This window comes from Triturus cristatus, chromosome 8 (assembly GCF_964204655.1).
Source record: "Triturus cristatus chromosome 8, aTriCri1.1, whole genome shotgun sequence".
In the NCBI taxonomy this organism is placed as follows: domain Eukaryota; kingdom Metazoa; phylum Chordata; class Amphibia; order Caudata; family Salamandridae; genus Triturus; species Triturus cristatus.
This window is the reverse complement of record NC_140591.1, coordinates 902,194,492-902,219,491: the sequence shown is the minus strand read 5'-3', so window position 1 is coordinate 902,219,491 and position 25,000 is coordinate 902,194,492. Positions and strand designations below refer to the sequence as shown.

At 45.3% G+C, this 25,000-nt stretch overlaps 1 protein-coding gene across 1 annotated transcript in view; it reads left to right on the top strand.

Annotated features, from left to right (window-relative positions):
• The first annotated feature begins 299 nt into the window (after window positions 1-299).
• Window positions 300-25,000, top strand: part of NFKBIZ (NFKB inhibitor zeta) — a 448,599-nt gene continuing 423,898 nt past the window's right edge. The window contains exon 1 of the mRNA XM_085622425.1: window positions 300-568. Coding sequence (XP_085478551.1) covers window positions 355-568 — 214 coding nt within the window. The 5' untranslated portion in view covers window positions 300-354. The remainder of the gene's footprint in view (window positions 569-25,000) is intronic.

The following is a 25,000-nucleotide window of genomic DNA, read 5'->3' as shown; positions in this document are numbered from 1 at the left end:
CTGGGTGAAAGGGCATTGATATATCGGGAGCACCAACCATTAACCATCCAACAAAGAAAAGCAATGCAGGAGTGAACCAGGCGGGATTATACTAGGTATACTGATAACAGCAGGTCTTCCACACAGGATGGGCGCTGCCTAGGCTCGATCTAAATAGTTCCGCCTGAAATTGCAATATAGGGCGGGGTCAGCAACAGAAGCGTCCAATGACTTTCCAGCAGTGTGATCTCACTGGTTGTCGATAGGTGGATTTCCGGAAACGGGAAAGTTTACATAAGCCCTGAAAATAGAGTTTCCGCATAGTGACATCGTGTGTCATTTATTGTGCGTACTTCCTGTTTGGTCTGAGCAAGCATGGTGGTTGAAGGGTCGTTGAAGGGGAGCGACTTGCAGAGTCTGGATTTGGAGCGGATGAGTTATACCGGGGGAGAGCTTGGGGTCTCGTTCGTCTTGAATGAGCCATGTCTTTCGCCTTCCTACGCCTCGTCATGCTCCTCCCCCCACTCGGACTCGGAGGGAGCTTTCAACTGTGTCAGTGTAGAGTGCAGCGACTGGAATCTCTTCACAGGTACTTAACTCTGCCAACGTTACGGGCTACTGAGAGCGGTAGTTACAGACCCGTAACATTTTCCTATTTAGTTAAATTCATTAACGATTAAATTGGGGATATCTCAAAATCTGGGCGTCTTCGGATCAAATCTGCACTATTGGCGTGTGTGGGCTACATACTCGATATATATGTTTGCTTTGATTAGGAAAACTACATTGAAACCTTAATTTATACATACTGTTACTACTTTTTATGATTCATATTGGAAATCGCAGCCATGTTTTCCTCCCTAGTTCTTTATTATATATTTGAGACGCAATCGTTGCCGCTGGCGAGGATGTGGTCTGTCTTCTAGAGCTGCCGATTTAGGTGCTAGAAACCAAGGTTAGAGCTTCGGGGTCGCGTCCACATCCTTTGTTTCTGGGCAGATAACTTAATCTCCCCGTGCCTACCCAAAAAATTAAATAAAATGAATGTGCCCTTGTGTAACGTAACCGGTACTCGTGTACCTCCGGGTCCAATTCGCGCTATATAATCTGCAAAAAAAATCCAACTTTATTTAAAAAAAATGTGTGTTCTGAAAACAAATGTAAAGTTCGTAACAAAGTAACACGAGTTGTGCGTTGAAATAAAGCTTCAAACTGGGTATTTATTCTTTATCTGCCTTCGTTTTATAGAATGTCGAAGTACGACTTCTGCTGTATTATCCATTATATCAAAGAATAATAGTTTCGAGATTTGTATATCGGAAAGCTGATCTCTCGAAATGTTTTTGTATGGCTCTGGCTAGTTATATATAGGTCTATTGTCTTACTATCTTAGTTATGATAAAGGGCAGCATGAAAGACCGCATTTTGTTGAGAAAATATTTTACGCGAATTTTTTTTTTTTTTAGGCCAGGAACATCGCGTGATTTCTAACCTCATTTGAATTAGTCAGCAATGCATTTTCTTTTACAAGTGGCTTTCATGATGGATGTTACACAGTGTAACTTACACTTTACGTTTTTCTTTTTGCTATTACAATTTTCAAGACCCCGGAAATCTTTAAGGATATGTTTTGGGTGGTTTTTTTTTTGTTTTTTTTTTTTTTTTAAGCCAGAATTTTGTTTTTCGTATATCTGAAGTATATTAGACCACATATTGGTACCGGTGTGCGGACAGACACTGGGCAATTATAACGATACCTTTACTGCTTTTACGAATTAAGACTTCCAGGGTCCCCTAAAGAAAACAGTGTAGTAGTTAATATGAGCACGGCACAGATAAACGAGTCTCGCTAGCGATCTGATGTGCAAGGAAAGAAAAGCCAATGTGAGACCTCATCGCGCTGGGGCGTGGGGAGGCGATCCTGTGTGTGAAATGGCAAAGTATTGATTCAGGACCTCTTGGTTATGTTTTCCGTGGGTAATTTGTTCCCTAATTATAGTTTACATTGTAATAGCTACTGTGGGAAAACAGAGCAAGTAGCTTAAGCTTTAAATTATAAAGCCCTGCCGAAAGCGGTATGAGAATCTCAGCCTGTTAATTTCTTAGATTTTAATTAAAAATATCCCTTAAAGTGGCATCCGGCATGTGAGAACGTAGGTTGGTATATGCTGTCTGTTAGATTGGGGGGTCTTTAGTTGGCAATGGTTGGCACCTTTGTCCAAATAGGGACCCTTGCGTCTAGTCCGGGTAAGGGGCTACACTCCTAAAATAACCCCTGCTCACCGCCTTGGTAGCTTGGCACGAGCAGGCAGGCTTATCTCAGAGGCAGTGTGTAAAGCAGAAGTGTGTAAAGCATTTGTGAACACATACAGTAATACAGTGGAAACACTAGAAATGGACACCACACCAGTTTAGAAAAATAAATAATCTTTACTAGACTTAACACAAGACCAAATGACAAATATCCACAATACTGTAATAAGAATAAGACTTTAAAAATGGTAAAAATAGCTTAGTTCGCTTTAGATTGTAAATTCGACACTTTATTCTCAAAGTACCTGGGATGCGTAACGGAAAACAAAAGGGTCGCAGGAAAGGTGATGCGCCGTTACTTACACTCAGGGGAGTGGATGCGTCGGTTCCTTACTGCTGTGCAGGGGAGTTGACGTGCCAGTTTCTTACTGCGATATGACGCTCTGGTGCGATGTGACAAAATGGTGTCTTGGTTACGGTGTGACAACGTAGATGCGATGCGGGCCGTGAGGCCACTCGGTGAAATTCTGACCCGCGACAGGCCCTGCAACACGCTTCTCCAGTGATGGGACGACGACCTCTGCAGCGGCGGCACGCTTCCCCAGTGATGCGACGTGCCTCGGTGATGCGATGGCGTCAGCAGCAGCACGCTTACTAGGCGATGCGTCGACAACTGCTGTGGCGGTGACGCGCTTCTTCTTTTGTTTTCGAGTCGCGCCTCCAGCTCCCAGCGACATGCAGTCTCTTAGAAGGCCCAGCACAACAGCAGGCACTTCAATTCCTAGCAAGGGAATTCAGGGGGGAGCTGGTGGTGAAGTCTTGTATCCCTGAGACTTCAGTTAAGAGGCAATCTCAATCTTCAAGCACTTGGAGAGCTTCTTCAAGATGATGAAAGCACACTCAGTCCTTTTCTCCTTTCTTTGGCAATGAAGCGACCACTGGAGGCCAACCCCCAAACACACAGCAGAGGGGTAGTCTCCTCCTTCAGCTTCCTGGTTCTTCTCCTCAGCAAAGGTTCGTCTTGATGCCCAGAAGTGATCTAAAGATCTGGGTCCCCCTTTTTATACACACACCTCCTTCGTCTCAGAAGGCAGAGAGTGTTATGATTTCCCATGTGTTTGAGGCCGCGCGCCTCTGTAGAATCTTACTGTCCTAACGTTCTATTGTTACGTGGTGTTCCTCATGACCTTGGCAGTTGCTGCTGGCTGAGGCGCAAGACACGCAGCGACTATGTGCTGTAAAGGATAAACCTACTGAGATCGTTAACCGCCTTCATGTCATTCATGATCGTAGCATGTTTTTGGCGACAAGCTTCAGTCGGCGAAGCACATAGTCTGCAGCAAAGAATCTACGTGTGCCGTGGCTCAAGAACTGAGGAACTGCGGACAAAGCGGATATGCTGAGGGATAAGAGTGTGAGAGAATTGACCCCCAACATGCTGCTTTAGTGCCTACCTGATGGTGGAGAGCGCTGTTCTACGCAGCAGATGTGTGAGGCACCGTCTTGAAAGTTGTTTGGTTGAGGGGTAAGAAGATTTGTGAATGGACCCCTAACAAGATACATCGGTGTCCGTTTAACTGTAAAGAGCACAGTTTGATGTTGTTGCTGACACTCTGGTTGTTTTGCGGTTCCCATGTGCAGACGTGGAGAGTCTGGAGCCAAAAGTGATAGTTCAATTGCAGTCCTGCCTGGCCGCATTTCCGCTTATGAGGTGGAGCGGTTAGTCTTGAGAGGAATGCGCGTGAAATTGATTACCGAGCAGCAGAGTGAGACACGCCTAAGTGGGAGGAACTTCATTTCTTAAAGTGACAGACTTTTATTGTTTTTCTGGCATTTTCATGTAACTAAGTCTCGCTTAGCACAATTTTGCTAACAGACCAATATACGTGGGTAAAGAGGAAGTTGATTTTTGAGTGCTGATCCCTTTTTGCAAGTTTGCCAGCGTTTAATAACCTTCATTTTCATATCATTTCGGAAAACAGCTCTGAAAAACTTGTTCTGCCAGAGTGTGCACTACAGTATTTTTTTTATTTTTTCCTTTTGACATTTGACTATTGTCCATGACCTGCATCGCAGGATTTGTTTTAGCAGAATGCAGTACATTAAATTTGTAAAGCAGTTAATAATTGTAACTGTAGTAAGCAAGTTTTGAGGATATTTTATAGGAAACTTTGTAACAATTTGTTAATTGATACAATAAAAAAGTCACTTTCCTTTTGACATACTACTGTGAAATTAGGAAGTCACAGCAGTTTCTTCTCCATTTTTTCACTCAACCTGGTAGTCCTAGCATCGAGTGGATCGACCTCTTCGACAACTACCTGGAAGCGTTGGATGCTCAGGATTTTAGCTCCAGCAGGAAAAGAGCGATGTTACTTACCTGTCTGGGTAAAGAGGGTCAACACATTTTCAAGTACCTTCCAGTTGTCACTAACAAATGTGGCCAACCTATTGAAGATGTCTGTCAAGAAGCACGGAAAAGATTGGACAAGAGGTTTGCGATGGAGACAATGTTGTTAGGAGGTTAAAATTCTATACTCAACCACAGAGAGTTGGGGAATCAATTACTTTGTTACAAGACTGCATGAACTCTCCCTCAAATGTAGATTTGGTCCCATGGCTGCGGAGATATGTGATCAACTGATTGTGCAATGCAGAAGCAGAAAGACTCAAGAACGGTTGTGGGCTGCCAAAGATCCCACTCTAAAGGATGCCATTGATATAGCAAATATAGTTGTAGAGTCCGAGTTTTGTATGAAGGAGATGGATCGCGGAGATTCCAAAATGAACAGTACTGGTGAAGGGGCAAGCATATGTTGTGGAGGGAAGTGAAGGGGAGGTGGCTGCGTCCACCAAATTTAGTGGCAAAGGTGGTAAGAGCTTTTCTGGCTTCAGGTTGTATCCCAGCAAGTTTGGTAATAAGATGTGTGGCAAGTGTGGTAGCACTTATCACACAGCAGATTCAAAAAACTGCTGGGCTATTGGCAAGGAGTGCAGGAAGTGTGGCCGTAAAGGTCGTTTTGCTAGAATGTGAAGAGAAGTCAACAAAGGAAAGGTGGCCATGTTGACCGAGGAGGCACAATTTAGTGAGAGCTTATCTAGGCCTGACAGAATTCTTTGTGTTGAACTTTCTCAAATTGAAGTAGATGACAATGAAGAGGTTCTTCTTACTAGCTCTTCATTTTTAGATAAGAGAAGACACAGGCCCAAGGCAGAGTTTGTCATTGCTAACAAAGGTTGACCTTATGGTAGATTCAGGGTCGTTTTACACCACCGTACCCAAGAAGATCTATCAACAAGAATGGCACAATGTAAGTTTGTTACCTAAAGATATAAATCCAGGTGGGTATCAAGAAGAGAAGCTAGACATTTTGGGTTATATTTTGACGGATATTTCTTTTAAAAATAGGTCTGTTAAGGGAAAAGTTTACGTGGCTGACTCAGGGCCTCCCATCTTGGGTTGGTACTACCAGTATGACCTACATAATAAGATTGACCCCCATGGTGTTGAGCAAGTGATGGTGGTGGGTGACCTCACTGCTGAAGACATCTTTGAGGGAGGTAAGGAAGTGTTCAGTGATCAAATTGGAAACCTAGAAGGTTATGTTCACAAAATAAAACTTAAGTCTGGAGCTATCCCGTTCAGCATAAGCTCAGAAAAGTTCCCATTATGGTGAGGGGCGAAGTCAAAAAGATGTTGGATGAAATGTTATCCAATGGGATCATTGAACCTGTTGAGTGTTCTGCTTGGGTTTCTCCTGTTGTCACCACAGAGAAGGCGGATGGAAATTTACGTTTGTGTTGACTTGAGGAGTTTAAATCAAAATATCATTCCTGATACCTTTCCCCTGCCTAACGTTAACAAGTTAATCTTATTGTTGCAAGGTGCTACATTTTTCTCAAAATTGGTCCTTCGTCACGCCTATCATCAAATATGGTTACATGACTCCTCTAAACACTTGACAGCCTTCATTAACATGGAAGATATCTTCCAATTCACTAGGATGCCTTTTGGATTGTCCTTGGCTGCTAGTGTTTTTCAGATGATGGTGTCAGAAGTGTTTAAAGGCCTGGAAAATATCATCTACTCAGGGGTGTGGAATTTAATAAAAATATCTACTTGTCCATGGGGCAGGTTGCTTCATAAATCTACTTGTCCTGTAACAAAATCCACTTGTCCCGTTTGTGCCATGTAATGTGGCGACAAATTACGGCAGCAATCTCATTATGCAAGAGTTCTGATAAAGCCTCTCTAATTATGCTAGGGCTTGTACCATAGTAGGGTTTGAATACTAGCAATTCCCTTATGTTGCTACGTTTCTGCAGGTCTACATACTGGGGCTGAAGGAAGTGGTAAGCAATAGTTCAAGGGTTGGAATGCCGTTTTGAGTCTGTGCAAACCTACTAACTTGCATGTTTTAAGGGTTTTCACCAACTCTTTTCTAATCTTTTCCCATACTGAAAAAGGTTGGAAATTTACTCCTGGCAGTGGCAGACCTAAAACTTCTTCAGGGTTGGGAAATAAAGTGGTTGGAGGAAAAGTGAACTTGAAACGTTCAGATTTTCACATGAGCAAATCTACACAAGTACATTTGCTCATGCTAAAATGCAGTTCACAAATATTTTCTTGGAGTACTATTTCTTGGCCTACTTCTTTAAATTCTTGTGAATTCACGGAGACTGCATATATGCACTTAATGCATGGATATATACCATGGATGCACTTTTGAGACTTTCTTTCAATAATTGGGCCTCTAATTAGGCCTGGGGTTAACCATGACCTTTTGTGTTTAGTAAAATTATGTGTCTCTCTCCTTCTCTCGGTCTATCAGCTGGCTTCACTGTGACAGTATTCTGCTCTATTACAAGGAGCATATTGGCACACAAAGTAGCTTTGTTCAGTGCCTGGAACTGCTGTGGCAGTGTGCTTTTTGAGACCAAAAACAGTTTTTTGCATTTGTTTGTGAACATTTTATTTTGAAAGCAAAGAATCATCACTGTTGCTTTTAAGCTTCTGCAAATATTTGCATATAATCAGAGCATTCTGTCAGCATTATACATAGCCTCATATTACTAAACTTTGAAAACGTGTGTACACGTTTATACTGGAACCACAGTCAGTAGTGCAGGCAGAGCTGACCACATTTACTTTAAGTGCTCACCCTACTAATAAAGGCTTTGCATTAATGAACCATAAATACAAGTTTGAACTGTTAACAAATGGACACATATTACCTTAACTGTAGACGATGCCCTGCCTTGATCCAAAATGGGGTATTGTAAACTGGCAGCTAAAGGGTTTGTGCTTTAGGGGGTTGGGCCTACTTGTCCCAAGGACAAAATAGACATTTAAAACTTGTTGCCCTTGACCCCAAACAATATGTCCCGGGCGTCGGGCTATAGGAATTCCACAGCCCTGTCTACTTCCAGGACGATATCCTAGTATTTGGTGATAGTGAGAGAAGTCACAACTTGGCATTAAAAGAAGCTCTTGCAAGGCTTCTGGAATATGGTTTAACGCTACGTAGGGAAAAATATGCTTTCCTTGTCATGGAAGTACAGTACTTGGGGCACTCCCTTTCTGCCGAAGGTATTAAACCCAAAATATATTTGCTTGCTTCCATAAGGTTGGCTCCCACTCCAAGTAGCAAGGATCAATTGCGTTCCTTTCTTGTGTTAATTGAGTATTATTCCAAGTTTGTGAAGAACTTTGCAAGCAAAACAGAATATTTGAAAGTACTTATGAGAAAGGGTGAAAACTTTACTTGGGGAGCAGACCAGAACACCTGTTTTGAAAACATCAAACTTGAAATTTGTGCTGCAGGGATTCTTGTGCCATTTGATGTTGATGCCAAAACAATTCACAGTTGATGCAAGTGACACTGGTATTGGTGCAGTCTTGTCTCAGAATGATGGTATTTCAGAAAAAACTGTGGCGTTCGCTTCACGCACCTTGACAACCATTGAACGTCATTACTCTGTAATAGAAAAAGAAACCTTAGCTGCCACCTGGGGTGTTGAATATTTCAGAACGTATGTTTGGGGGCGTAAGATTCTTCTCCGAACTGACCACAAGCCCCTGCTTAAAATTTTGTCACCAGGTCGGGCAGGGACAGGGTCAGCCAGACTGGCTTGTCTGGCCTCCAGGTTGCAAGAGTACAACTTCCAAATTGAGTTAATTTCCGGTTGGCGTAATGTCCTAGCAGACTGCTTGTCGCGTTTCTTTGGAGTGGGAGACAGTAGATAAAATTGGAGTGACTAAGCGTGCAAGGGAAGGTGCCATTTCCAGTGTGGAAGACGTTCAATGGAGTTGTGGTGTGGTCAGCAAAGAAGAGTGGGAGAGCGCTATGGTACAAGATGAGGTACTCAAGTCTGTTCTTTACCTCGTACTCCAAGGTGGGCAAAGAGAGAGTGCCTTGCCTTGTAATGTGAGACATTTTAATGCGATTAGCAACAAATTATCCATTGTTGCAGACCAGATTGTCATGCAAGGTGATAAGATTGTTCCTCCGTTTGGTATTCGCAAGAGGTTATTTGACATAGCCCATGAAGGACACCTGGGGCAGTCCATTACCAAGAAAAGATTGAGGAGCGAGTTCTGGTGGCCGGGAATGGATGGTGAGGTGGTTGAGTGGGTTGAAAGGTGCAGCAAGTGCAAAGAGTGTGAGAAGAGTTTGAAGGTTGGGCCACAGTCTGTCCCGAGTTCCATCCATGATCCTGGTGTAAGTTGGCATAGTGTTTGCCTTGATTTCATTGGACCGATGTCAGGTTCATCCCAAAAAGAGATTTGCAATGGTTGTCATGGATGTTCACTCTAGAAGGTTGATAGTGTACCTACTTTAAGAAATTACCACTAGAGTCACCATAAAAGTGTTGCGCAGTATCTTTAAAGAAGGCTATCCCACTGTTCTTATAACCGACTATGGCACACTGTTGACTTCTAGTGAAATTTGTGAATTTTTATGCCATTGTGGGATTAAACTCTCTCTCGCTGCACTTTATAATCCCCAATCCAATGGTATTGTGGAGAGAGCCAACCGTATGATTAAAGGTGAAATAGGTCTTGCTCTCGCCAATAACCTGTATGTTGACGAAACCTTGAACAAATTAGTGTGGGCTTACCGCACCACTGAAAATACTACTACAGGTGTTCCCTTTGTTGCCATGCGTGGGGCGGAAACCCTCTACCAGGCTAGTACCCTCTTGGGTCAGAGTTATTGGAAGGGAAGAGTGTGTCTGTTGATGTATCTAAACCCACTTCTGTACCCACTCTTGTTCATTCCCAGTTGAGGTCCCACACCAATCTTCAAACTGGAGATTGGGTCAAAGTCAGATCTGGTCGTTGGCTAAAGGGTGTGCGTAAGTTCCGTGTCCCTTCCCAAGTCAGAGGTTCACCAGTGGCACGTTGTTTTGACTAATGGGGAGAAGTGGAATCTACATAGAATAGCTAAGTACTGCTCACGAGACAATCCATCTAGGACTAGTGTGGGTAGAGATTCTTGTTCAGGTTATATGTTGGCGCATGATCATCAGTTATTGAATAGTTCTCATTCTGGTGCACAGGTGAGAGCGCCTGATCCCAGTGGTGACAACTTGGGTGTTCGCCAGAGTCTCAGTGATGAAATCTAGATTTACATCTTTCTCAAACCACTCAACGCTGTCAAAGACCCTTACAGGTTAAGGGGCCTCCTCACCACTTGCAGGATTTCCTGGTGGGTTAGCCCTTCCTCTTCTTTCTCAGCTTTTCTTTTTCACCTCTCTGCTTCTTTTTTACGCTTACTGGCCTCTACTCATCTTTGCACTCTTATGTTTTCTCCTGTACCTCTATCTTTTCCACTGCTTCTGCTCTCTGACACTTTCCTCCCTATCATTGCCATTTGTTCTTCAGTGTTAGATTCTACCTGTGTTTAGAAGAAATGGGGTATGTTATGATTTCCCTTGTGTTTGAAGCCGCGCGCCTCTGTAGAATCTTACGGTCTTAACGTTCTATTGTTACGTGGTGTCCCTCGCGACCATGTCAGTTTGGTAGTTGCTGAGGCGCAAGGGACGCTGCGACTGTGCTGTAAAGAATAAACCTACTGAGATCGTTAACAGCCTTTGTGTCATTCATGATCGTAACAAGTGTCTGTACCTAGTCCAAGCCAGTTCTGGGTGCACTCTGCCAGTGCACAACTTCTTCCTTTGTCAGGGTGGGCCAGGGTCGTCGGACACACCACAGGAGGTGGAGCCAGCTTTGTGGAAGGCAGACATAGCCCTATTCAGGCCCAGGTGCTACTCCTCCCACCACTCCCAATGCAGCTAGGTCTATTCAGCCTAGTGCTGATTCACCCTGACTCCTGGAGCCCCCACCCCCCATCACTCACAAACCAGACATGGAATACACAAACCTAGCAGAGGCAGGCTGGATGGTTAGGCAAGAAAATACCTACTTTCGAAAAGTAGTATTTTGAAACACAGAATGTAAAAATCACCCACACTAAAAGATGTGTTTTAACATTCTGAGTTCAGGCATACTAAACTCTAATTTCTACCTTGCTACCTGGGTCAGTTAGGATTATAAGATGTTATAATCAGACTGCCCATTCTGGCCTATAGGAGCAGGTATAGCCTTGCAATAGTGAACAAGCATTTGCAAAGCAATAGGTCTTGCATTTACGCAAGTTTAAGCTATTGGCATTGTAAATGACAATGCCTTCTAGTTATGTTTTAAAAACTGAAACAAAAATAAAATGCATTATTATTTGCAATGTCAATAGCTCGGACTCGCGTAAATGCGAGACCTATTGCAAATGCTTGTTCAAGTAGCAGTGCATAAGTGATCAGGTAAAATGCTGTCAATCACAGTGCAAGACAGCCAGCGGACAAAGTGCACTGACCCACTGCCCCATAGAGTATTCAATGGAGGACGGAAACAAAATGTGACTGACAGCTGAACAGTCCAGTGGGTGAAGAGGACTGACCGAAAGCCAGTTTCTGTGTGTATGTATATATATTATGATTTTTGGGAAAATGAGGCTGGTGAGACAAGCTAAAACCGCCTCTAGGTCAGACCTAAAGAATCACCTGTTGCTCAGCCAGTTTGAAAACAAGGCTGAAGCATGAGCAAACACTGCATGTGATGACACAGGCTTGAACCTGGCCTCGGGGTGTTTCCTTGCCTTCAATCTCTCAGGCAGTGTCCTTGTTAGTATTCCTTTGTGATAACTGCCCAGGGGGTTGAGGGTGGAAGTTATTGCTGAATCTCTTGCCTGCTCAATATTTACCCTTCCATTGCTCAAGGAGGAGTGAATATGAAGGGGCTTTGTGCCTTGAAGCAGGTCAAAGAACACCTGCTAGAAAAACACACATATTTCGGATGATCAGAAATCTCAAGCACTAAGTCACACTTCTTAAGGAAACACAAATAATCGCCTTCAACTCCATACATCATCCACTAACTTCATTACTTCCAAAGATTAGAGGACAAGTTTAAGAACCGTACCTGCTTAATCAATATCTGCATTCGATAATATATATTTGTTCACCAAGCATATACCCCTGTCCATTATTTCATACTATGCAACTCGTTTACTGTGTAAAACATTCACCGTTTTGCGTTCACAGACAGCAAATAGACATACAAGTATGTGTGATTTAGCTACAAATAAATACATTGCACACGTATTTGCGTTCATATTTTGTCTATAATAAATACGGTATTCTCAGCTTTGAATTGTAACATAGACCTGTGCCCTGAGACTTGGCATCCGAGTTAGGGTGTGAAGCTCTCAAGTACATTTTCCAGATTTGAAGTTGTTTAACTATTTTGTTTTTGGGAACGTCTTTTTCCTTTGTGATACGCGTGTTGACTAAGTTGAACTTTTCCCTTCTCTGCTCTTATTTTGTTAAAAGTGAAATGGCCTTTTCCATATGTACCACATAAATGACCCGGTGGTTTAAGAGGGGAGCCCCCAAAGCTCCAGGTTTTGCATGAATCTCTGTAATAGCTACAGGAAACAACTAGTAGACAGTTTTATTCACGTCTTTTTTTCATTTTACCTGCCAAGGTACTCCCATAACATCCTGTGCCAGTCGAAATACGTGTATTTATGGAAACTGGTCTACTGGCACTTAGTAAAATGCCTGATTTGCAAACGTCCATCATATTTTGAATTCAATATAACATTTGCCTGTGCCTTTCAAGGCATCCCTGGTTGCAAAGTACATCGTACGTTGTATATTAAACGTCTTCCAGCGAATGTGTTTCTATAGTGTGCGTGAAACTCATTCGTAAAGTACAAAAGAAGAAGGGCCTCGAAGTTGTACTTTCCAGTGCCCATGTGAAAAATCGCCAGACATCTTTTCTGAGGACTGAATAGTCGACTCTGTCACAGCATGAGTTTGAGAAATAATCAGTAAACTACAGCATGTATCTCTGACGCAGCACCCGGGCCCCACCATCGCATTCCCCATGCACTCCCATCCCGGGTCAGAGTGGAGACAGGGGAAGCGGGGAGGGGGGTTTGAAAGGAATGGGACCTCTGAAAAATAAAGTAGGTCACCTTAGCGTGTAAGATGCCCCAGCTTAAATGCTGGAGCGACTTTCTGTAAACATTGCTTATTTTCAAACCAGGTTTTACCCAGGTCTGGCACTTAGCTGGAAATGGTGTATTACGGGCTCATGGATCCATTGATAGGATCCAAGTTTGACCTCATGGTCACTCGATCAAATCCCTGCAGGTCTGTTCAGCCTTTTCTCCTTCAGAGGTTGATACAATGAGTACCATTGAGCAGTGTTATTTTAGCGTCAACATGGCCTTCTGAGGGGACGTGTGCTTTAGAAATGAACATGCCATGTTCTTTGTAAAGAGGGGCACAAGTTTCTGACAAACTTGTGCCAGCGATAATTAAAGTCGTGCATTGGCAACATATGGTAACAGGAAGCTCGTATAATGTACTGATCGCTCTGTTACTCCGTTTCAAAACAACTGTTCTGAAAAAACAGTCAACACTATCTTAGTTAGGCCCCTGAAGAGCAGAACGTACTGCCTTCTACACTACAAAGCGCGCTCCCTTTCAGACATGAACATCTGCGTTACATAACATAGCAAATAAAAAGCATGCAAGTGAAACCCTGCCAGGGGCACTGTCGCAAGCCTTAAACTGCCTGAAATAAACACCGCAGCCAGAGAGGCCAAGATTCCAAAACCAAGTCAAAGAACTTTGAGAGTGCAATAAACCTGCTTAACGCATGGATCCGCCACAATTTGGGCAACGACCCCTGGGACTACCTCCACCGTCCCATAACAGTCCTGCTCCCAGCTGTGACATCACTTAATAAAGAGCACCTCCCAGATATGCAAAGACCTGGGGGATGGGTATCACAGGGTCCCTGGCTTCTGATGCCGCCTCCTGCACTGAGGGTTCTAACCCTGCACCTCTGCATTTTACCCACACACGAGTCTAACAGCACGCCACAGGTATTCAAACTATTTGAGGGAGCAGGGCACCTCGATGCCTAGGGGCCCTCTTGCACCGCGGCACTTTACCTGCTTAGGAGTCTATGTCCGCCTTCCGGATATATACACGTCTGAGGGAGCAGGGAGCCTGGATGCATAGAGGGTGCTTTTGCTACCTTCCACTTCACCTGCTTGGCAGTTAAGGCCACCTTCCATATATACAAAGTCCTGGGGGCTGGTAGCCTCTAGATGCTCAGGGCCCCTCTTCACCACAGGGTCCCCTCGTGTGCATCTGCACTTTACCGGCAACGGTGCGCCTGTCCTGGCTCAGTCCACAATCCAGCGGCCGGGCAGCCACTACCCGAGACGGTGTTTCCTGCCCGCCAGCCTCCTCCTTGACACAATTGATGGGATCCTTATCGCAGACATGATTTTGAGCGTGGCTTAAATAAGAAGCTGCTGAGCCAACGTCTGCATGGATTCCACACCGCAGATTGTTGTGGGTAGCAAAGATGCCAAGTGACGGAATACAAGCAAGGACAAGCGCGGTCCCTAAAGCGAAAGAGGATCGCGCCGGAGCATGGGGATCTTATCTTTATGGGCCCAAGTGTTTTAACACATGGCCCCATAAAGATAAAGTGCTTCACGACAGCCGTGAAGTAGGCCACCGAGTCCAGATCTAAGCCAAAGGAAGGCAACCAAAACACCTCATTTCCAACGGCAGGCCACCGTTTAACATAAACGGTGACTCCGGCCTATGGGAATGAGGGGCGGGGCTTAAAGCCCTCTTATGAAAATCCTCCTACAAAATCTCTTGCGGAGGCGGAGCAGGGCTCCGCCCTGCAACGCACGTGAGACCTAAAAATGAAAATGGCTGTAATTCACTATCGGGACATGCCACACACATCAGGGCATGTCCTACCTTTTACATACAATGCACCCTACCCGTGGGGGTACCTTGGGCCTACATTAGGGGTGACTAACATGTAGAAAACGGAAGGTTTAGGGACTGACAAGTGGGTGCACTTGCCAAGTCGACATGGCAGCCCCAGGCTGCACACAGGCTCTGCAATGGCAGGCCTGAGCCACATTATACAAGCTGCTTCTGTGGGTGGCACAACCAGTGCTGCAAGCCCACCAGTAGCATTTGATTTACAGGCCCTGGGCACACATGGTGCACTGTACTGGGGTCTGACAAGTAAATCAAATAAGCCAATCATGGAATCACTAATCCATTACAACAATTTACAATAGGGAGCACTTGCACTTTGGCACTGAATAGCAGTGGCAAAGTGCCCACAGCATCTAGACCAGCACAACACATAGCAAAAATACAGGAGGCAACAGCAAAAAATGGAAGGGAGACCCACGCCAATGGTGCCAGGTCTAACACTGTCCACTAATTAAAGTGGGCGCCTTGTACCAGTCCACACGACCCTTAGGATGCATGAGGTCAAAGATAACCTTATTGAAAGCTATCCTAGTGGTAGCTATGGAGAGCAGCCTTCAGGCTTAATCTTGTAGGAATGTAAAGCAGCTTGTTTCACCAGAATATCATCGACTAATTGAAAGGAGAACCATACAGTATTTATATAAAGGGATGACTGATAGGTATTTATTTAAGTGTAGTGATTTAGAGAGAGAGTGAACCTATATCTCAGTAAGTAGTGCAAGCACCACTTACTGACAGTCTGCAGTAGCAGGCCTGTCGTGTCAATTTGGATGGCCTCTCATGGGTGGCATAATACATGCTTCAGCCCATGGGAGACCTCTGGGGTACCTATGCCCTGGGTACATGGGGTACCATATACTAGGAACTGCTAAGGGTACCCCAGAATCCAATCTGGAGTGTACCTAAAGTACATGCATTGCAATTTAAGGGAGAAAGCCAAAAACAGTGTGACATCAGCAAAAAGTGGGGGTAACCATAGGAAGCAGATACTACTTGCCTACACGGCAAATGGCATCACATTAGTTTTAAAAATCAAGACGTCATTAGATAGACATTTTATAATTCTTTACTGTTGATGATAATGTCATGGGGGGAAAAGGGTATTGGTTTTTTTCTTCCCTCTAACACAGGATGGCCACTTAAAGGGGGATATGTTCAAGGAAGTGGTGGAGTGAAGCGCTAGCCGTCATGGCTTAACGCGTCACTCCGCCACTTCTGAAACGCATGGCTGCACCATGTTTACAAGGATATGGGGCAGCCTTGCGTTACACTTAGCAGTGTAGCACCAACACAGGCACCCTTGCACCATAGTGCAGTGGTAAGGTTGTTTGTGTACAGGAACGTCCCCTTTCTGGTACGTAAACCATCTTTAAATGCCATTTTGACACTTTTGTGTGCTGTTTAATGCAGCACACATTGAACCCTAAAATAGATTTTTTTTTTGAAGATTGTTTATGTACAGGAAGGTGGACCTTCCTGTACAGAATCAATCCAAGGCATTTTGCTTTTTCAATCTGTGCTGCACAAGGCAGCACACATGCAAAAAAGCAACAAGCATTGGCATAGCCAATAGGTCTCTCTTTTGGGACCTTATAAGCATTTAGTTATGCAGCACAATATCCTTGGTGCAACAACATCAACCGTTGCATGGATAAACACTTAAAAGGTCCGAAAGGCGAGACCTATTGGCTATGCCAATTCTTGTTTAGATTGGCGAGGGTTCAGCAGCTTCCCATACAATAAAGATTTGCAAAAACCATGACAAAACAAGACTTTCCAAACGGCCGGCAGCCAGCACTAGACCTTTTTGCTTTGCCAATGCTTGTTCTTATTTGCAGTATAACAAGCATGTCTGAAAATTACTAGTTACTTTGATGGTAATGTCACACTCCAGGTAATTTTCACAATTGTGTTCAGATGATGAAGTCTTGACCAGCATTAGCAATGTTACCGTCACTTACTAATTTTTTTCAGGAGCCTCCCAAATATATTGTAAATGCCTGCTAGTACTGGTAATATAGGCCCATCAATATCTGCATAGGTACTGTCCCTTCTCTAAATTGGTGGTAAACGTGATTTCCAGAACCTGTTTATGTAATGGGATATAGAAAATTACAAATGGCAATTTTGTGAAATCCGTAATCAAAGCATGCAATTTCAAACTCCTGTAGAACCTGGGCTATTTATGGATTTTGATGTGCCTATTACAGCACAGAGCAGCATTGCCTTACGTTCTTTTGTCATTTCCAAATTCTGTTTTATTATACTTCAGTTCTATAAATGATCACAGATCAAACTCCTTGTGAAAGAGCAATACTTGTTGCTGCAGCAATACAGATCTGACGGAGAACAAAGGAACTTTTTTGACTAACAATTAGAACTTCAGCAATTTGTCATGATTTACTCAATACAATTTTGCACTGTTCACTCTCGCATGTCAAAAAACGCCCACTAAATGTCAAACTCGGCTACATGTTCTTAAACCACCTCAGTGCTGGAAAGTCTCCTGCCGATGGGATAATGGGCAGGTTGATTAATCTACACGTCTAACAGTAACATCGCGAGAATATTTTAAGATCTGTTACAGTGAAGCGTATCTCGTTCCACTTTTATCCTCCAAGTGCTTCCACTGACTTTGATAAGGATGCAGTGTTCTCAATGACATCCACATGTGACAAGTAGATCTTTACCTGGTTCCTGGGATCTATCGCCGCCGAGAGGGACCAGTGGAGGACTGAGCTGTGGTCGCCAGAAAGAAACAGCGTGGAGCAAAGGAACATGCTGAGGAATCGCCAGGAGGAACAGCGAGGTCAGCGGCTCCAAGCAGGGGGGAGTCATCGGGAGGCCTGCGCAGATCGAGGAGCGGCGGCGGCTATAGCTGGCGGGAACCGGTCAGCGGCGGCTCATCGGCGATGAGTGCGGCTGCCTCGGAGGTGTTTCCAAGTCCTGCATGGCATTGATGCCAAGCCTGTGAGGTGGGTTGCAGGCGTGAGACGGAGCCAGCAATGTGAGCAGGAGCGAAGGAAAAGCCGGCTGCAGCAGGAGCGGAACAGTGGTTCAGCCTCGCCGACAACCCGGGACGTCTGCTACTCACCAGGAAACCACGAGGGAGGCGGGCACCTCCTACAGCACGGGAACAGCTGAGGAGCGAGCCACAGGAAGCGGGTACGCAAAGCTTTAATGTATCCTTGTGTAGCGTACGCCACCATTGCCAAATGGAATGTGGGGTATTTAGGAAACCAACCAAAGCACGCAGACAGCGATACTAACTTGCGGTCATGGCCCATTGAAATGTAGGAGTACGCAGCAGTTTTGACACTAAGATGAGTTGGTTGTCAGGGCGCTTGAAAAGGATTAAGGGGACAGGTTGAGAAAAAAGATCACGTGATGCCTGGACACATGTGCTGCTTGGATTGGGCCGTGAAAGTGACACGGCCGCGCGCGAAAGTGATCGCGATCAGATGGCACTGAAAGCTGCCAGCTGCGCACGCAAACGCTAGGCCGCGTGGCAGCACTTTGAAAACCCTTACACTAAATGTCTCGGCCAGACCAGCGCATGCGCTGGATCAGGCGAGACCTAAAAACGAGGTGAAATAATGCCTTTCTCCTTGTTTTCTAACTTAAGACCAGGTTTTACCATACTGTTTTACGGGTCAAGTACATTAGTTGGGTCAATGCAGATTATTCAAGTTACTAGACTTGCAGGTCTAGTATGATTTTTCAAGGCCTGACGTAGATGGGCGTGGGCAGGACTACAGGCGAGGACGTAGTCTGGGCTGTTTTTTGGCTCAAGGAAGGTGCTGAACGTACCAAAAAGGGCCGCATTAAGCAGCTGGCTTCAGACCCAGTAAGCTCTGCCCTGTAGCTGGGTACGAGGGAGAACTGGGTGAGTAGAGTAGGGCTTAGTTCCTGCTGTATAGTCGCTGAGCCCGCAGAGGTGGCTCAACGAGTCTCGGGTATGGCTTGCAGGCCTTGTGAGTTATCGTTCCTCACACCCCTGCCTTTCGGCCCTCGGAAGCAGGTGTAGCATTCATGCTGTGTGAGCTGCACTCTGTTCTGATTCTGGTGGTTATTGGCAACTTCACCGCTACATTTACCACATTGGGAGGTCAAGTTCTTTGCTACAACTAAGATCCATATTCCTTATACCAGTTTTAGGCATTTCTGCTGACCTACGATCTCCTTTTCAGAGGTCAGTGCGGAGGCTTAAGCAGATTCATCTTTTGATACACCAGCCTCCTTGACCCGCTAGCCTCTAGAAATAGTCCTTTATAGTTAGCCCACTGATACGAGGAACCCTGTTCTGGTTCAGGGAGAAGCTCCTGGCAATAGTCTCAGCCTTGGGCCAGCACCTCCTGGGAGAAGCATTCTCTCTGGGAGAATAATGAATTTTGCAGCCAGGAAGACAAATAAAGAAGAAAACATCCTGGCACCCACCAAAAATCTCTACCAATTCAAACCAGAACATGGTCTACCAAAAGTAGGTGGCCATTATTAGGTGATGTCTGGTGCTTCAGCTGAGAAGGGTTGCTTGACTGCAGCCTCGGGGACCAGGAGACATCGAGGACGACCAGCATCCGGAGGTGAGCTGTCCCACGAAGGATGTTGAGTGCTGTGGGGTCGATGTCTGCAATGGAGAGTTGGGACACGTCTAGAGTAACCAGGTAAGCCCAAGAATTAACAAGGTGACCCTCGCCAGGACCCACAGGCCAACGAACCAGGGATCGCGAGGAGACCTCGAGATAGTCTACAAAGCACCAGCCCACAGGACACTCGAGAGTCGAGGCTGGAAATCTTCGGTGCAAATACTGCTCAGAGTAGGGACTACACGGAGTTCAATGCACAGGCTCAGGAATCGTCACTAGGCATATGCAACTGCAAATTTACGCGGTGCACAGGGGTTCGGGTTGCACGGTCCCCACGAGGGATGCTAGTCTCAGAATCACTGAGAGGGCAGATCGACCTCCGGGAACCCACCTCCTGTGTTGCTGAAATCTTTGGAGTCCTCAGGAGTTCGGGAGAAGCAAACCGGTCATGCGTTTAGGTGGCTGCTTTTGCAGGGGAGTAACTCCTTTACTCCAATGGAGATTCTTCAGTCATCCAGCGTCGTGCAGGCAGTCGAAGTAATTGGTTTCTTCTTAGCAGAATCTTGTCTAGGTAAAATCTAAAATCCTGTACAGGTAGCCCACTTTATACCCATGGGAAGGGGTTGGAAAGATTCTGTGGACCCTCCTAGGGGAGGGGCAGGACAGAGGGTTGGCTACACCCGTGTCCTTTGTCCAGTTTCACGCCAGAGCTGGAGCCAATGGCTCCCAGAACTGGTTTGAGCTGGACTATGTACAGGGACACCAAATGTGCCCCCAGTGCAGACTTTGACATTCTCAGAGTGCACCCAACCAGCCCCAATACACTAAATCCTATCTGGGAGGTTGTTACACCTCCCTGTGACAGGATGCCTATTGTCATGCCTTCATCTGCGCTAGCTTTACTCCGCAGCAGGAGGGCAGACCTGTGTTTGTGGCTGGCAGCACCCAGTTTGTGCTGCCCAGGGCGAGAAAGCTGGTACCGGTTAGACTGGTGACCCACATATGTCCCTTTGGAAGGGTGGAATCATACCTCCCACACTAGTTACTGGTGTGGAGGTGGAGGTGGAGGTATGATTCCAAGGTGTTTGACACCAAACACAACATGTTTCTAAGCAGCCGTGTTAAAGTTAGCATTTACCGCGAGGTTATTATGCACTTAATCATATATATCTAGCTGCATAACGGACAACCCCGGAGAATGGTCTCCGAAGGCTGCAGAGGGGCTCTGCTCGTGCAGGGGTTCCCGCTCACCTAAAACCCAGCACCCTGCCTTCAGTATTGTTAAGGTCTCCCATAGGGGTGACTGATAGGTATTTAAGTGTAGTGATTTAGATGGATCTAGTGAACCTATATCTCAGTAAGTGGTGCAAGCACCCTCTTACACAGTCTGCAGTAGCAGGCCTGTCGGGCCAATTTGGATGGACTCTCGTGGGTGGCATAATACATGCTTCAGCTCATGGGAGGCCTCTGGGGTACCTATACCCTGGGTACATGGGGTACCATGTACTAGGGACTGTTAAGGGTACCCCAGAATCCAATTTGGAGTGTACCTAAAGTACATGCATTACAATTTAAGGGAGAAAGCAGATAGACTGGGGTCCTGGATAGCAGGATCCCTGTCAGACTAGGCCAAAAACAGTGTCATCAGCAAAAAGTGGGGGTAACCATAAGAAGCAGATACTACTTTTCTCCAAAGGGTACCCCAGTAAGTTTCCAATCTGGAGTTGTACTAAAGTACATACATGTCAATTTAAGGGAGAAAGCAGATAGGCCGGGGTCCTGAATAGCAGAATCCCAGCCAGACTAGAGAAACAGTGGTTTCAAAAAGTGGGGTTAACCATAAGAAGCAGATCCTACGCCCTTACCTCGAGGACTGCTTCAGTGCCACCTTCAGGTTGCGTAGCGATTGTGAACATGCCTTATCGAACCATTTTGGGGTATGCGACTCCCCTGAGCTAAAAGCTGTGAGTTAAGAGTTTACTGATCCCCAATGTTATGCCATCATACGCCTCAATTACCTCTCTCCCCCCAGCATTACTAGCCAAGCACGCATTGAAATCTCTCCGATACAGAGGGCTTCTTGAGGGCCCTCCCCCTGGAAAGACACAGCCCTCACCTTATTCATCAGAAAAAATAGTTCAGAGACCCCGTCTTGGATATGAGAATGTCTGAGCAAGATTGGGTCCAACTTTTTGTTCAGTAGTGTCTCGATGTCCCTGATTGAAATGCTCCTATAACGAGTCTGTGCCCTCTCGGAAAGAAGAGAGGGCAGAGGGGCCCGCAGATGGGGACTCTACAGAGGGCTGGATGTATATGCTGGCCTTCTTTTTACGTTTCCCCCCCTAGGACTACTGGCTGGAGTAGGCGATAAATTGTCTGTTCCCAAGGCTGCCTTCACATGAGCTTCCACGCAGTCCCTTCCTGGAATCTTGCTCAGGGAAGCCTCTGTTCAGCTTCTACAAGCTGTTGGGCCAAAAGGCGCTCCCTGTGAAGTGTCCAGCGAGAGCCTCTTCTTCGCCAGCTCTATTTCTTTAGTTAACAGCCCCAACCCCCCAATGCAGAAAACCTTCTATGGTCAACACAGAGGGATTTTTACCCAAAGTTTTGGAGCTGGGGGGCATTCTTTAAGCCCATGGTTTAAGTGTGAACACAATGGGGGCCACTACACCTCCTCACCCTTGGTCTGATGAACACAATGGGGGCCACTACACCTCCTCACCCTTGGTCTGATGGGTAACAGCAAAATAAAGCAAATGGGGGATGACAGTGAGACACTCACAGGCTGTGTACGGGATGGTGTGCGGGACAAACAGGAATTACCATCACGAGCATTGGAGTGAATCGCCTATAAAAACAAAATTAAAGGTATCTTGACGGAAGCCTCCTCCTCTTCCCTCGTAATGAGCGATCTCTGTGCCACAGGGAAAATAACCCCAGAGCAGGTCCAGTAGGGACGAACAGACCAAGGAGGTGTGGCCCTGCCGCTGACTGGCACAGTCTGTCCCGGTCTTGGCACACGCCTGGGCGCGTACCGTGCAGCTGGGGCCCAGCCAGAAATTATAGGTGCCACACAGGCCGACGTGGCAGGCGGCAACAGCCGTGGGCAATGCTGGGGCTCGTGGTCCTTAGCGTTGCCCTGCCCCCACTCCTTACTGTCCCTAACATGGGCTCCGAATCAGGCGGAGAAAAACATTCACCGGGCTAGGCCGAGCCAAGCAACCACCACCACCACATTGCATGAGAATGCGATAGATGCTCGCGGGATGAAATGCTCTTTCCCAGTAGACTCTGTAACCATATCATTAAACATTTCACAGGTGCAGGTTTTTCAATCCCTTAAAGCCCCAAGTAGCAGACTGGAACTGATAATATTCCACTCCTAATCAAAATAAAATCGATTGATGTTGCTCCAGTAGACATTCTACTCTAGTGGACATTCCGCTATAACCACCAAATAAAACGCCTAGCACAACAGACTTCCCTAGAATGGGACTCCCAAGCCATAAACTTGTGAAATTACAAACCTCCTAATAAAGAACCCTGGTCTGTCTATTATATCATGGAACACAGCAGGAATTAAACTCAATTCAGATTCTGAATTGGAAAACTATCTAAGGAGCTTCGATGTAGCCTGCCTCCAGGAGGCCTGGAAAGAATTGCCATTAGGGTGTGGAATCTTTTACTTCAGCAGCAAAGGACAAGAATTGATGTATGTGACGCAGGCAAGACTTTCAACCTATTCCGACTGGAAATCAATTCTCTGCATACACTCGGTATATGAATTTTTGAAGTACTGCAGCCCAATTGTTATCCTAAATGCATATACCAACCCTCACTGCTCGCAAACCAGCACAATATAAAGATGATAGAAAATCTTCTCATAGAATTAGAAGTCTTGCATGGTGGAATCCCACCAATGCTCACTGGGTATTTTGATCTCAACTTGGCCAATCACATGAGAAGTGGCAGCCTAAGAAGAACGGATATATGCTGGGGTATCTTGATTCAAATCTTTAAAATAAGCTCTGTCAATGAAATAGACCACAAACTCCTTTGTACATTAAAGGCTCTTGGTTTATCAGGTACAGAATGGGCGTATCTACAAGAAAGGCCCTTAAGCTTCCCAACAGTTATCGTTTGATTGCCCTCATGGATATTGATTCAAAAATCTTTGCCGGCCTGCTACATTCTGAATTGGAGGACTGGGCTGAAAGAGAACTTAATTCCATTTAACCAAACAGGACTTTCAGCCAAATCGAGCACTACAAGTGACCTGGTTGTGCTCACTACGATAATTGAGAAATGCTTCTTCCAAAACAACTGCTATGCCCCTGCTTTGTGGATTTCTCGAAGGCCTTTGATTATGTAAACCAAAACAATCTGTGCAGAAAGTTGGCTGGCTGGAACATTCCCACAAATCTTTTAAGTGCCATGAATTTATTGTATTCAAAGAACTAGCTAAAGGTCAAACTTGGCCTGAATAAACGCTTGTTGTTCAAAATATCAATCAAGAGAGTTTTTGAAGGAAGGGTGTGTCATTGTTCCAGTGCTTTTTAATCTTTCATATTAGACCCAAGTTCACATCTTGATGCAGCCAAATCTCATTCACCAAGCTTGGGCATTGTCGAGTGTCTTCGCTGCAATATGCAGATGATGTAGGTTTCATAAACCTGACTGGAATCTGACTGCAGAGATTATTAGATTCTTTGCACCTACTGTATTGAAAACAAAATGGCTGTCAACTTTTCAAAAACTCCGGATGTGGTGTTTAGCAGGAAGATGGAAAAGAAAGTAAGCTGGTCCTTGGGTGGACTCTGTTTCTAAATTGCTTCAAATACCTTGGAGTCTTGCTGCAAGATTGTTTGTCTTAACGTTTACATTTTAACAGATTAAAGCCAAATATCTCCTCCTTGACCGCAGCGTTTCAATCTTTACATCGTAAATTGCAAAGTCCAACTTCCTTTCCTCTTTTCACAGTGATAAAGGACAAGCTTTATTTCAACAATCTGCTTTGGAACAGAAGCTTTCCCAAGAAAATGTGGGTCTTTTCTTAACTCTGCACAAGGCAAGGTATTCCGCCTCCTCTTTTTTATCTCCCTCAAAACGCCATCTCTATCTAAGATCCGGCTTGAATTTGGCCTATTCTACCAAGAACTAGCACAAAATGGCTCCTTACTAAAGTGTATGTTGCTATTTGGACTCTCAAACCAGGCACCATTACGCAACCTGCTATGGAAAGAAATTCAAACTGGCCTTTTGACAAGAACAAACCGCTGGGTGCAGGCCTTTGAGCTGGCCCTGAATGACTTAAAGGCAAAAGTCATGGCAACAGATATTAACTCACAGCTCCTTTAAAATATCCCTGGGGTGAGCTCTGTGGAGTGGGGGGGGGGGGGGAGAGACAGATGCATGAAATGGAACACGACTCATGACTCAAAGTGCATGCAGTACTAACAGGAAATCAATGTCCAGTCCAATACTTATCTTTTTAAGAAAAAAGTGTTTTATTTCTAACTCTACACATTCAAAGGAATGACATGCATTAGCACAATCCCCTTGAGGTCGTGGCTGTAGTTGTCAGGCAACCTGTCCCACCCTTTTGCTCATAATGTAGGTTGGTTGTTACTGATTCACTAGTGGCCCCATCCAGGGAATGCTCAATAATGGGCTGTACTCGAGAGTTCCCCTTTTTGCCTCTTTAAGCATTAGTCCAATGTCTGTGGTGCTATAGCACTGTTGGCAGTGAATCCCCTGGGGTCACTTGGGTCCAGTTCTAGCCTCCCCACCTCTGG